This window comes from Blennius ocellaris (assembly GCF_963422515.1).
Source record: "Blennius ocellaris genome assembly, chromosome: 9".
NCBI classification, from domain to species: domain Eukaryota; kingdom Metazoa; phylum Chordata; class Actinopteri; order Blenniiformes; family Blenniidae; genus Blennius; species Blennius ocellaris.
The window spans coordinates 14,936,214-14,949,923 of record NC_137658.1 but is presented as its reverse complement, the minus strand read 5'-3'; the positions used below and the strand labels follow the sequence as shown (position 1 = coordinate 14,949,923).

The window sequence follows — 13,710 nt, the reverse complement described above, 5'->3', positions numbered from 1 at the left end:
AGAACAAAACAGTTTGATTCAACCAACACGGGCCATCAGATTTCTTTCACAATTCTGGTTAACAGTGCACCAAACATCCACCAATTCGCGGGCATGGAGGGAATTAGTCTGGAAAAATCTCCGATTTCTTATTACACCCAAGACAAAAAGTAAATACTCGAACGTAAATCAGCCATGTTGGAGAGAATGTGGAAGAGTCAATACAGACCATTCGCTCCAATTTTGGAGTCGCCAGAGCATACAGATGTTTTGCGCAACTATACGTATAAGAAGGCAAAACGTACTAAGATGGGACATTACTAAGAGCTGTACGATACTTTATTTGGGTAACCTAATGGAAAATGACTGGGATAGATATGATTACAATATTGCTAATAACGGCAATAAAGGCTATAACAAGGAACTGGGGTAAAGTGGATCCACCGACACGGGAACAATGGACAGACATAATACAGGAAATCTGCACAATGGAAAAACTGACATATCGATTAAGACCACAAGAAGCACAACAAGAAGAGAAGTGGAAGAAATTGACCTTTTTTTCCCCAGGAACTCTGACAGGGACAGGCAATTGAGAGACTAATCAACAAAGAAGACGAAAACTGTGCAAAAGAACTGACAAAATAAAATGAAGCTCCCAACAGGATATTACCCTCTTTTCTTTTTCCTCTACCTTTCTTTCATTATTTTTTGCTCCCCTTTATTTCTTATATATCCTATTATTGTCTCAATTATGTTAACTTCAATTATATTTGTTCAGGATAAACTGTCCTGTTCTGTATGTTTGTGTTGGAATTTTTTTTTTTTTGAAAAATCAAAGACTAAAGCGGAAAAAATTAATTCAGATTAGCAAACAGATTAGCTAAACCCCTAAACCAATGCAGTTTATTGTGAACAATCTCACCTCTTTCCGCTTTTGCAGGAGCAGCTCCAGTCTGTCATTTGCCCTTTTAGCCACCATTTTGTTCCTCTCTGCCTCGTACTGGCGCTGAGTGTTGTCCATGTTGATGCTCAGGTTTAGAGCTACATTCACCAGGGCAGTCATCAGCTTCATGGCTTTTAAAAAAACACAGCAAAAGACATCAATACATTTAAAAAGAAAAACAGATGAAAGTAACTCTCATAAGTAATAGTAATAAGAAAAACTTTCTAGTACATATGGGTGAGTTCCCCAAAACAATATAAACAAATAAAACATAGAATGTGTATTTTGCCCTTTAATGTAGAAGCTTAGACTGAGCATACAAGTCAACATGAAGGCGACAATTAGCTATACACCTATGATCAAGACCAGCAATCAATAACAAATCCATACAAACTAACTGCTCACGCAGACCAGAGCCGACATCAAAACAAAGGTGGAACAAAAGCATGTGATCGATTATCAACAATGGCAGTGATGCGTCGCTTGATAAATGTTTTGAGGTCACACTGCCCACCTGTTCAATTAAGGATGGGTTATGTAAAATGTAAAACACTACTGCATAACAAGCACAACCAACAACTAAGCTGCAAGACTTGCCGCTAAAACAGACAACGTAAAGAAGAAAGTTTCCCTGCACTGAAGAGATGCATGCACTGCAGGTCTGATCAGACCATGCAGGTGGGTGTCGTAGGCGTTTAGCGGGTTCGGTGGTTCAATTGTTTCTACACGTATTTAAACCACTACAATGACTTCTAAATTAACCAGACGTTTTTGTTTTCCCAGAGAAAGTAGTGCTGTTTCAGTCCCCCCAAACCAATTTACTCACTTAGGTACCAACTTTGTCAGATAACCAGCCATTTATTTACAGCAGATCTTACCCGCCAGTGTTGAGGTGTGTCTGAAGGCTCGGACTTGGGAGTCCGACAGTCCGGTGAGAAGGGAGATGACCGTGTCCATCATGTACTCATCATAGATGATACTGTATTGACACTGGCGCACTAGCACCAAAATGAATTCACAAAAGCTTGATTTGAACTTTTTCCACTGAGGCCCTGCTATGGTTAAAGGGTAGTCACCGCTATCCTGAGGAGACACAAAATAAACAAAATTATAACCATGTCCAGCAGTCCCTCGCAGAAAAATTTGCCAAGTTTCCCTTGCTGAGCAAATTAAATCTATCTTTGTTCAGCACTTGAGAAATGAATGTTGAATATTAAAGTGTAATGATAAAACTTGTAATGATTATTTGATAACTGTTTACCTCATCGAATTCCTCCGTCATTCGTCGAATGATCTCAGAGTTCTGCATGTTGCGAAACATTTCTCCACTAACCACACCTGATAACCACAGAGTGGACACATAGACCATTTATTAGACACCAATAAAGATAAACGCAGTGACAACAGTGTTTGCTTGACTAACCAATCAGTTCCCTCAACACACTTTTAAGGACAACCTAAACATAGGTCAATGACCTGTGAGTCTTATCTCCTACCTTTGCATCCTGAGCACTGGATGAAGAAATTGATGAGATCTAGTAGCGCAACATCTCGGTCATGTTTGTAAGACTCGATCCAGTCATCGACGACTGACTGCAGGGAGACAGGGATACACACATTCAGCACTCCAGATTCCTCCAATGTTCACAACATTAAAGGGCTCGCCTCATACCTGCATTGCACTCCGCCCAAGCTTCACCACCTCAAATAGCATCATGTTTTCCATGCCATTCTCTTGGTGGTGGCCATTTATCCGGCCCGCTCCCTTCCCACCTTTGCCTTTCTCCCCTGCGGCCTTCTTTCCCTTCTTACCACCCTAGGAGTACAAAAACAAGGGCTGATTGTTAATGTAAAGAGTGAGAGAAGGCAACACTGAGTTCATGGATGCGATTAAACATTTTTGCAAAAAGCACAAAACACATTTATCAAACCAGGAAGTTTTTCATGCACAGCCATACCTTTCCTTTCGCTGAATTAGCACCCCTTCCATCTGGATCTTCAGAAAAGTCTGTGTCTGAGGAGAAACGGGTGTCTGTATCCCTGGCACACACAAACAAATACAAAAGTTAATAATAATAACAACCCTAATTTCTTCAGCAGATTGAAGACTTGTAGTGCAGACTTACTGTGTATAGGAGAACTCTGATGGTATTTCTGGTGCTGCTATCATTTCTGTAACATCTTCTGGATAACTTCAACTTGCAACTGGCTTGAGATCTTCAGAAAATCCAAGACAGAGGTTGCATGTGACCTGGAATACAAGATGGAAACATTGACAGGACTAAGCATACAGTCAGAGGAAATTCCCTCTAAAAAAATACAAAACAAAAACAAAGCATATGTGTATGCATTCACAGAAGCCACCGCCTCTGTAGTGTTTCTTTGATGCATTCAGAGAAAAAAAAAAAGCGTTTCACATGGTAACAGGGGGCGGACACAAGCACTCCTGTCACGCTCACTGTCTAGCTATTGGCTCCCTCCCTTTCTCTGCTTCCCTCCGTTTACAGACAACGTCATGCAAGAAAGACTGGAGTGTCTTCCTCAATGGCCAAATATGGCACTGCCCTATCCGCCCCATACACACCTAGACCAATCAAAAGACAGTATCAACATCAACAAGATACTGCAGGGCACAGGGAAACTATTGCATGGTTGTGATGTGTAAATTAGTGGCACATACATCAAAGTGGAAAGGAGAAGGAACTTTTCACATGAAAACCGGCACTCATCTGATCACTTGGAGAAAAATTTACCTTTGTTTTTAGCAGCGACAAATCAATGAAAGCACTCCCGAGTCAAGTGCCCAGTCTTGAAAAGGCAGACACAAACTCCACCCATCATATAGCTTGGGGTGCAGTGTGTGCCTCTTTCAGTCAAAAGTACACTCAGTGCAAACAACTAACTGTGCCACTGTGAAATTGATAATAGCTGTTGTGATGAGACAGCGGAGTCAAATTATAGGTACCTGGTATACGATTTACAAACAAAGCGTTCCGTGTGTTAAATTCCGGTTCGTAACATCTGTAATTATTATAAACAACAATTTATGTAAGTTACTCATAACACATTCTGCGTAAAACCATGCAATATGGGCAGAAAGTTTGTAGATGTTGCAACGAGTTTGGAAGATATCATTAAAGTGTTAATAATTCTCGGTTTGAGTGTCTGATAATGTGTCTATTTCCTTGATTTGTGTGTGTGGGGGGGGCTCCAGCACGCCAAGACGGCCGGATTGTATGGGTGTAGACTGAAAAAGTGGCGCCAAATCTGGCAGTGTACCTCATAAACTTGTTAGTAGGCACCCATACTGAATAATCCTAAACTAAACTAAACGGTGAAACACGTTTCTTCGACTGAACGCAGGGTACGAACTACCCGCTCGGGTCCGTGCAACGACGCCGACGCCACTACGCTCTTCGTCGGCTACTGTCAAAATTGACGCCGGTGCGCCGCTGCTGCTAACGCTGCTAGCTGCGCAGCCGAGGGTTTTGGCGTCTTCCCCCCCAGCGTCAGCTAGTTGAAAATTGATGAAGTAAGCACGCACTCTTCCGTGCAAACGAAACGCAGGCAGTCGACTGAAAAGTGCGACAAGCCCGTGCGAAACGTTGCAGTCAGATTTCAAACGCCTGCCGAGCTCGAACACTCAGATCATAATAACAAAACAACGTAAGCCTTACTGTACGAGCGCGAGCTAACGCGAGCTAATGTTTGCCTCAACGCTGCTCAGCACCGCTGCCATGGGTATTAACCGCCTTCTGGATGCGGTCGCTTTCGAGCGCGTGTCCGAATTTAAATGGAAATAAAATGAAAGATGGGCTCCAACCAACGAGCTGAAATTAACTCCCATTGGTTAGCCATGCTAACAGCTACCGCTAGCGTACCTAAAAAAAACATCACGTCCTTGCGTCCTCCATCTTGCCTCGGGAGTTCCAGTAGCGTATTGCATAAGCGACAAACACTTTGTTTACAAATATATAAAGTGCAACCAAGTGGATTAAAACAACGAGAGGCTCCGTTCTGCGGCGAACTACGTATTTTGCGCCGCCGTGCCCCAAAAAAATCCAGCTCGTTAGCGTGCTAACACCGAAGTAGCCATGTAGCGCGAGCTAGCGAAGCGGACTCGGTTGAGGCACCAGGCATCCGCGCGCAGGGCTGCTCCGCGGCTAGCCTGGCTAGCAAAATACAAATCAACTAAGTTCCACATAGCTCTCCGCCATTTTACAGCTAACTTACCTTGTTGTGAAATGTAGTCCCGGCCGAATCCTAACTTTTACTATTCTCACGCGGCTTCCGTCTGAATTCCGCTTACAATACTGTAAAAAGAGTTTAAAAGTCGCGGTCAGAGGCGGTTTCGGACGTTCTCTCACCCCGCTTGCTCCGTAGTTCGGTTTGTTGTTTCGACGACCTGGGAGGAGGAAATCCTAGTGCAGAGCTACCACCTAGCGGCCACAGCACCGCTCCGGAGCCCAGGGGGATCTGCTGACACCTAGTGATGAGAGGAGAGAACTACATCTCCATGCGGAGCACATGGAGTTCACGCACAACAGCTGGGTTTGATTAATGGCCAATCCATCCAATCAAAAAGCCTGCAAACAATCTTTTTCTCAATAATATACTTTTTTTGAACAATAATTTCCCTGCTTTTATTCCTATTTATTTCAAAGTTAATAAGGCGGTGTCAAACATTTTATTTCAGGTGCCATATGCAACCCAATTTCATTCTGAAGTGATGGGCCTGAGTAAAATAGTGGCATAATAACCTTTAAAGTTGTTTTGTGTTTTTGTTGTTTGTGGCACAGAGTATCTGTGATGAAAATGTTTTATTTTCCCAAAATCAAACAATTGCTTTAAAAAATGACAACAATCTCAACTTGAAGCCAAATCTAATGAAAGTTTCCGGTGTGAAAGACGGTGAAATGTCCACAAAACTTCTCCCATAGCTTGTTGCATTAAGTGATTTTACAACCTCACCCTCCCAGCATGGCGTTGAGGCTACTTCTAGTTTGATATATTTCATGCCATCGTGACTGATATCTGAGCTTAGATCTTTGTGTCATTGTCTCCTCTACTCCTAAGAAAATTGTTAAAATATCAGTTTTCTTTTCCGTGTACATTGTGTGGGAATCAATGTTTTCTTTATTGTTTCATGAGTGTATTTATTCCTATATCTTGCATTTGTTAAAGTTCAGTTAAAATTATTGAACATAATTGTAAGTTGCCTCATATAAAAACACTATTTTAGCATGTAGTCAAAATTATCAGATGTAACATTTATTTCAATATGCCTGAAGTCAAATGACTCATCCAATAAACTTAAAATGTTTACACTATATTAAATGTGATTTAAATATATTAGAGTATAAATGTTCCCTCAAAGTAAAATCAAGGACATGAAACATATATTCACATACTAAAGTGATCTTAAAGAACAACAAAAGCCAACAGGCCTGTTATGTTGAAGGATTGAGTAAGTACAGATAATCTGATAAGGAAAAAGAGAAAAAAATGTTTAAAAAAAATAGGAGTTTACCAAAAAACATGTCCAAAATTGTTTTGTTCAATTTTGGACATGTTTAGAACAACTAACCAACAAAATAAAATGAAACACATTGCAACAACAAAAAACCAACAACATAATATATTTAAAAAAGGAGCGTGAAGAGATATGAATGTATTAAATCACACTTTATTTTTTTACCCATTAGATGAAATACAGGTGAAACTCAGATTCTCTATTAGCAGTTTCTAATGTGATTTTTTTTAACTTTGCAACTGAGATTTGATTTAAAAAAGAAAATCTGCAAAATGTATTAAATTGTTAACCCGTTTATTTGTCACCATGAAAAATAATGCCACATTTGCTTTCTGACATGAATATATCTGATGCTATTAACATTTGGTGAGGTGGGAATGATTAGCTTTAATATTTTGAAGTGTATCTGATTCACTTTGGGGTTCAGTGGTGAGGATGGATGTATATATGGTTTTTATTTTGGGTGCCGTTTCAAAATTAAAATCCAAATCAGTGATGAGGAAAAATTTTATGCAATAACAACCATCAAAAACACAATTAAACACCAACTCCGTAGATTTATTCACGCTTGATAACAGACATGATGGAATGGTAAAATTAGGTAACACCACACTGATTCCCCACAGTACCTAAACTAGAGTTTCTCAACGATAAAAGCAAAGTCTTAAATGGATTGACCTTCACAAATGTCAGTGAAGCAGCACATACAGAGAGATGAAACATTAACATAAAATAAACAAGATAAATTACACAAGTGAGACATGAATGAAACTTTTAATGTCAGGTTTAGTGTATGTGACCAATGGGATTCCTTATATAATCCTGAATGGAGGAAGGCACATCAGGCAGAGTGTTTCTCAGAATTAAAAATGTCCATTAGTGTGTATTTACAAATGCAAGTAGTAATGTCTGATCCATATATATATATATATAAAATTATCTCACTACTAAGAGCTGTTCATACCAACCAACCTCGTTTTTTAACTCTGATTTTAAAAAGGAACAAAACAAACCTGAAATATATTACAGGCTACCTGCTACACATTTATTATTAAATTACAACTGAATTAAAAGGATAGTTGGAAAGCAGCACTGATGATTGGGAGGAGTCTGTGGGTCCCTTCAAGCGATGTAGGTCATGACCTTCTGTGAAATGGCCCCGCAGCAGATGGGGCACTTGACCAGCGACCCTGAGCACTCTTTGCAGCTGACCAGGTGACCACACGGGATGAAGACGATGCAGATATCTCGGTCCATACAGATTTTGCATTGCTTCTCTTGTTGCAGCTGCCGCAGCTTCTCCAGTGGGTCTTCATCTTAAAGAAAAAGATGGAAAGCAATTTAAAAAATAAGCAAAACAAAACAACAAAAAAAAGCTCCTTGGGTATTTTCTTCATTCTTTGGTTCAGCTCTACCTTTCTCTTCAGCCTTGGCAGCTTCACTTCCAGAAGTGTTGTTGAGCAAGTCCTCCATGAGCAGCTCCAGGCTGGAGTATCCTGAGCCTGTCCTGCTCATTTTCTCCAAAATGACCTTCTCCACCACGCCGGGGTCAACACCCATCTCCAAGGCCTTCTGAGCCATCGGAGACTGCAGCACGTCTGTCAACCAAAAAGTACACAACAAATGATCAGGTTGTGCTGCTCCGCAACTTAAACAAAAAACTACTTTAATCAAAATGTAGCTATACTTACCATTCTTGGCCCTTGAAAACCCATTCTGATGACTTGGATTCTGAAAGGGAAAAACATATAGGACCTTCACAAATGACTTCGACATGAACACTATTGATCAAAAATATTAGACTTTGTCACCTCCGTCTACCAATTTGCTTTTTGAGCACAACTTTGTCATAATCTAATAAATCCAAAAGGATCCAGAAAGAGTTACAATGTGTTTCTTTACAAGTGCCAAAAAGAGTAAAAAGTTTAATTTGCATGATGACTCACAGTCCCATTTAACAGGAACCACTTTAAAATATATAGAAGTTTAAAAATCGTGTGTGTGATATAGACTAACATATTTGGATAGGCATTTTGAATGTATTACCCAGAACCGATTGAAAATAAATAAATAAAACCTTGATAACAATACAACAAGGACACCGTTGACTTTCAGGTTTTATGACTCAATCCTGCAGTACTTTCCTACAGAGACAGATTTGTGTTGAGGAAATCTAAAATACTGAATAATAATAAATATTTTGACAATGCCCATCAAGTACTGTGGCTGGATTTCCCACATATACTTCCTTAGTATTCCCTCCCCACTCAAGTTTTCTTTCTTTTTTTTAGTTCCCAGTTGCCGCAATTGCAGCACCTCCATGAAAATGCTAAACATGTATTCCAACACATAGTTGTCCTCAGCTAGACTTTTGCTGTGCTAATTGCCGAGATTAGTTCTTTAACCGAATCGGATAAACTGGAAAAAAAAACAAAAAAGCAAAAAAAACTTGGATAAACTCAGAGAAGCGGAGAGAATACTGACCGATTGGTTGTGTGATGGTCCTCGTAGCTGGACGTTGCTCACAAACGCTTGTCCTTTCTCTGCCAACACAAAGCTGCAACTAAATGGGGAGGAAAAAACAAAACATTTCTTTACAAATTCAAGACGCACAAAACGCTTCTGCGTTCAAAGTGATGCAATACAACATGTCAACAGCCGCGAATCTAAAAATCGATCAGTCCTGCTTAAGATATTCCCGGAAGATTTTGAATGGACTGCATGAAAGAGTTCATTGGCAAAGCGCTTGTATTGAGTTACCCTGCAGGGGTAAAGTGAGCGGGCTGTTCTCACCCTGGGTAGTGTTTGGCATGTTCCTCCCAGGGATCCTCGTCAGGTTGCCAGCCTTTCAGACCTCCACCACAGCGGAAACATAAAACCTTGTCTCCTGTCCCTGAAAACGGCACGATCCACAATAGAAGACATTCCTCAGCTTTTGAAAAATCGGTGGTTTAGTAACAAGGCTGTGTTATTCTGACTCGGCCATCTGTGCTCTACCTGTGCTGTAGAAACCAGCTCTGGCGAGCCTCTCGGGTTCAATGGGGTGCTGGACACCTGCAAAGCTACAGAGCCTCTCCTCCAGACTCCCCAGGAGGACGTCTGAGTGTCCATGCTGACTGCTGCTGCTGCTCTCCTCCACCTCCACCTCCATGCCCCCCTGGAACGGGACATTACCCACATCGTGCCCGAGGATGAAAAAGCAGTTGGGGTAATGTTTGTTGTGTTCCCCCCAGGCGTTGTCCTCCGCCGTCCAGCCGTTCAACATGCCGCCGCAGCAGAAACACTGCACCATGTCGCTCCGTCCCAAGTAGTAGAAACCCGCCTGGGCCAGCTCTCGGGGTCTCATCGGACTGTTAGTGGGCCACGATGAGAAGGTATGAAGTCGGGCCTCTTCACTCCTCATGTGGGGGCTTATCGGGTACGTGCTCTCATCCACCACTTCTCCCGTCCTCAGTCGATATTCCATGTCCGCTGCTTCCTCGTTGGAGACGGAGCCATTAGTGAGCAGGGAATGAGAACCGGCCCGGTGCGTGCAGCTCAGAAACAAGCAAGACGGAGAAACCTGAAGCAAAGGGGAACGTCGGGATTTCTCCATGAGTAAAAGAAGTAAAGCCGAGGTTCAACGAAACTGTCTTTTCACCATTGTTACCTCCTTGTGTCTCTCAACGGGGAGGTCTTCCTCGCACCAGTTCTCCACCGTCTTCCTGCAGCTGAAACAGCGGACACGGTCAGCCTGGCCGGTGAAGTAAAAGCCGGCCTGGGCCAGCTTTTCTGCAGACACCTGCTGGGTGACACTGGAGCCACGGAACGAGTTGAGACGGCTCTTCATCAGGGAGAAGTCGACCATGTTGTCCGACTCCAAATCACCATCATGCCCGTGATCACCCATGCTTCAACAGGGAAACCAGAGGCTGGACTATTTTTGAAGAACAGAACGTCTGCAAATAAAACAAGAACAAAAAAAAAAAATGCTGCACTTAGTGGGAGATGAACAGATTGGTTAGAATACAGGAGGAAACGCTCTAGTGATAGTCCGGTATCGGGTATGTGACCAAATACGGTAACTTCCTGAGTTCCGGTTCTCCTATTGAAACTATGATGAGCTCATGACAGCCATAGAGGAAATTAAACAAAGTTGTAAGAAATGGGGAAATTGCTTCAAGCAGAAAAACCCCATACTTATACTGGTGACTTAGTATACACAGCATACATAATTGACTGTGTTAAAATAAATATGGAAAGTTGACACAGTATTTCATGATGGTACTCACAAGTGACAATAGCGAGGTTGGTGGCATGTTAAGTGTTTTTTTTTTTTTTACTTTTCAAACAGAATTGTAAAGACATTTTGAAGCTTTAAAAAAAATAAATAAATAAATGCCACATATTGAATTTTTTTTTTGTACATGTTGTGACTATACACCCCTTCACGTCTCCTTTTATTGATATAAATATGTGACAAGTTCTGCTCGGACCCTAATAACACAATTGTTGTCCCGCTGCATCCTGCCTTTGATCCCACGATCCTGGGTTGTATAAAGCTGCATAAAATATGGTTGGATAATATATTTATTTAAAAAAAACAAAAAACAACAACTAACAAAAACAAATCAGTGGCTGAATATATTTTTGCCTCAGGGGCTGGAGCTCTGCTCAGCACATCCAGGCTTTTACAGGGTCACTGTGCCTTTAAGAGAGGCTGCCAGTCTGTAATCACATGGAGGAATTGGATATTCCATGTGAGGGATGGGCACTTTGGAGGCAGGATTCTGCACAGCTCATCTCATTCGCTGTGGTGGCATCAGGGTGCAGCCTATCCCTTAGCAGCACAACAAACACTGTGCCAAACGACCGTAAAAAAAATAAATAAATAACATGTCCTTATGGATCACAGGAGCAAGTTAGGCAACCACCATGTAGGCTTCAGGTACAATGCAAATTAAATTATGAAAAGAGTAGAGGTGTGGCATGATGTTATGAGAACATTTTGTTAGTTAGTCACAAGTGCCAAAATGTTACAGCACATGATGGAAATATCCATCACACCCTCATAATGTTGTCCAGGGTGTGCTCTCAACTACATCGCAAGCTTTCAACAATTGGAGCCTAACTTTATCTTGAAAAATTGAAGTCCATCGCCAGTGATTGAGCAACTGTTTATAAAACTGACCTCTGAGACAGTGCATTTGTTTAATTCAAGGGTGCTGCTGATTAAAGGGTGCAGCGGATAATCTTTGAACTGTTATGTGTACTGTCGTTAGATTAGACAAAGATCAATTTATAGATGTGCATGCTCAAACAGAAAAAGAGTGTCACGCAGATGTAATTTTGCTCAGCATTTCAATGCATTTTAGCAGCTTGTATACATTGGATTTGTTTTTTTTACACAATAATGACACGAGAGCATCAAAACAAAACAGAAAGAACTGGCAGCTCAGCTTTCAATGCCGGCGACCTTTACCATCATCTGACCGAGCTGCTGCTGCTAACACCAAGCTCACCGGGCCGGCGACGCTTTGATTAATGCCCAAACGAATTAAAACACACACAAAGTATTTACATTTGTAAAGCATATACAGTACAGCTTGTTCAGACTGGCGCCGTCATCCCAAATGTATCTCGTAAACGAGACAGCTAAAGCCAGCTAAGTTAGCTTAGCAACTCCGCCTACCGTTCGCTCGGTGAAGGTGTCACTCGGTCAAATATCGCGGTAAAACCGGATTAGCTACCTCTGAACGGCTCGCAGGCGGATCTCCGGTCCCCGGGGTGTCACTTCAGTCCGTCTTTAATGTGAACATGGTCCAGAGAGCTCAGTCTCTCTTTAGACGTGACCCAGCTATGCGGAAGTGAGATCGTGGGGGACGTTCCCATACGTAGTGACGAGTGGGGTGACGTCACGAAAGAGCTACCTCTTTGGCGCTTTTTTGGTTTTCATGGGGAGCCCCCAAATTTACTCCAATATGTCACTTCCTTCCTGTGTGCACCCATTATCTAAAAAAAAAAAAAAAAAAAAAAAAAAATGAAAAGCTACATACGAGAGCCACACCTGTAAGAGCATCCAGAAGAATAATACTTCTTTAAAATACCCAAGATAGAATTATACTTTTGAAATGATACACTCATTGTAATTGACTTGACCATGTGTAACTTTACATAATCTTGCTGCACCAAACCTCACCGACCTCCTCCACATCCACATCAGATCTGCTTACTCTCTCAGTCTCACTGTGCGTCCGAACTGCATGATCACCATGGGGCCGAGAGCCTTCAGCCGCTCGGCCACACACCTCTGGAACTCTCTCCCACCCAACATCAGAAACGTCCAATCCCTGGACATTTGACCTTAAAATATTTCTATTTAAACAAGCAACAATGTTGGTCTGCAGCAAATCCACGAGTGTTTTCAAATGTCATTACTATATTTTTATCAGTATTTTAACATGTTCATTGCGTACAAGGCCATCATTAATAAAACGTATTTTTAGATTAATCACACCTAATCTTGTGTTATATAACTAAGTGTTTATGCCCTTTTTTCTGTTTTGATACTTAATAAATTATTGGCTACTCTTCTTCTAACCTATATGAATGCAGATTAGAATTTCCCACAGAAACTGTAATGTGTTCATTGAAAAAAGAGGATATGTAAAAAAGCTGAAAATGTTTTTGTTAATGAGGAACTCGGTGGAAATTTCAGTTTTGTTTCACAAACCACCCCCTCAAATAGTAGTTTCGAGAGGAGCTGGTGCCAATGCAATTTGAAACAACCAACCTATTTAAGTTAATGTTGATTTAATCAGAGGTGGAAAAGAAAACCTTCTGTTCTCTTTGGTATTTGTTGTTTTTGTTTGTTTTGTTTTTTTACAGTTTAAATTTGGGCATTAAAACTAAATATCTACTTTCTTCTTCTTGAATTCTTAAAACTTAATTCATAATTTCTGAATGAATAACACTCTGGAAGTTATATACAATGGAGCTGCTGAAATTAGCAACTAACTTGATTACTCTTCAGTGATCAAGTCACCAATAATGTTTCAATGGCAAAACCTTTTTGAATTGTTGTACAGTGTTGCAGTGGTGTGCACTCTTATCCATTGTGAGTTTGTGAGGAGTTTCCATGTCCTGCCTGTACATCCATATGTTTTGTCGGGGTGCTACGGTGACAAATGAACTTATTTTCCTTTTTTGACAGTCTCTCCAGTAGTAGTTTTGAATGGAATTATAATATTGACGGAGGCCAGTGGGAGCTTCA

General features: G+C 41.2%; 2 protein-coding genes across 3 annotated transcripts in view; both read right to left on the bottom strand.

The window, feature by feature from the left end:
- Positions 1-5,323, bottom strand: part of stag2b (STAG2 cohesin complex component b) — a 28,184-nt gene extending 22,861 nt beyond the window's left edge. The window contains exons 1-8 of one of the 2 annotated variants that reach the window (XM_080502108.1): positions 5,293-5,323; positions 3,052-3,176; positions 2,884-2,965; positions 2,598-2,741; positions 2,422-2,518; positions 2,187-2,263; positions 1,804-2,008; positions 905-1,056 (exon numbers count right to left, since the gene is read on the bottom strand). In XM_080502108.1, coding sequence (XP_080358234.1) covers positions 905-1,056; positions 1,804-2,008; positions 2,187-2,263; positions 2,422-2,518; positions 2,598-2,741; positions 2,884-2,965; positions 3,052-3,095 — 801 coding nt within the window. In that variant the 5' untranslated portion in view covers positions 3,096-3,176; positions 5,293-5,323. Of the gene's footprint in view, positions 1-904; positions 1,057-1,803; positions 2,009-2,186; positions 2,264-2,421; positions 2,519-2,597; positions 2,742-2,883; positions 2,966-3,051; positions 3,177-5,158; positions 5,200-5,292 lie in introns of those variants that run through there. The other variant, XM_080502109.1, reaches the window with a different exon arrangement.
- A 1,325-nt stretch (positions 5,324-6,648) lies between these two features.
- xiap (X-linked inhibitor of apoptosis) lies at positions 6,649-12,333 on the bottom strand. Its single transcript, XM_080502715.1, has 8 exons — positions 12,188-12,333; positions 10,108-10,396; positions 9,456-10,020; positions 9,252-9,351; positions 8,943-9,021; positions 8,150-8,189; positions 7,874-8,056; positions 6,649-7,774 (listed from the first exon to the last, which is right to left on the bottom strand). The coding sequence occupies exons 2-8, from the start codon at positions 10,345-10,347 to the stop codon at positions 7,581-7,583; spliced, it is 1,401 nt and encodes a 466-aa protein (XP_080358841.1). The 5' UTR covers positions 10,348-10,396; positions 12,188-12,333; the 3' UTR covers positions 6,649-7,580.
- Positions 12,334-13,710: the final 1,377 nt, after the last annotated feature.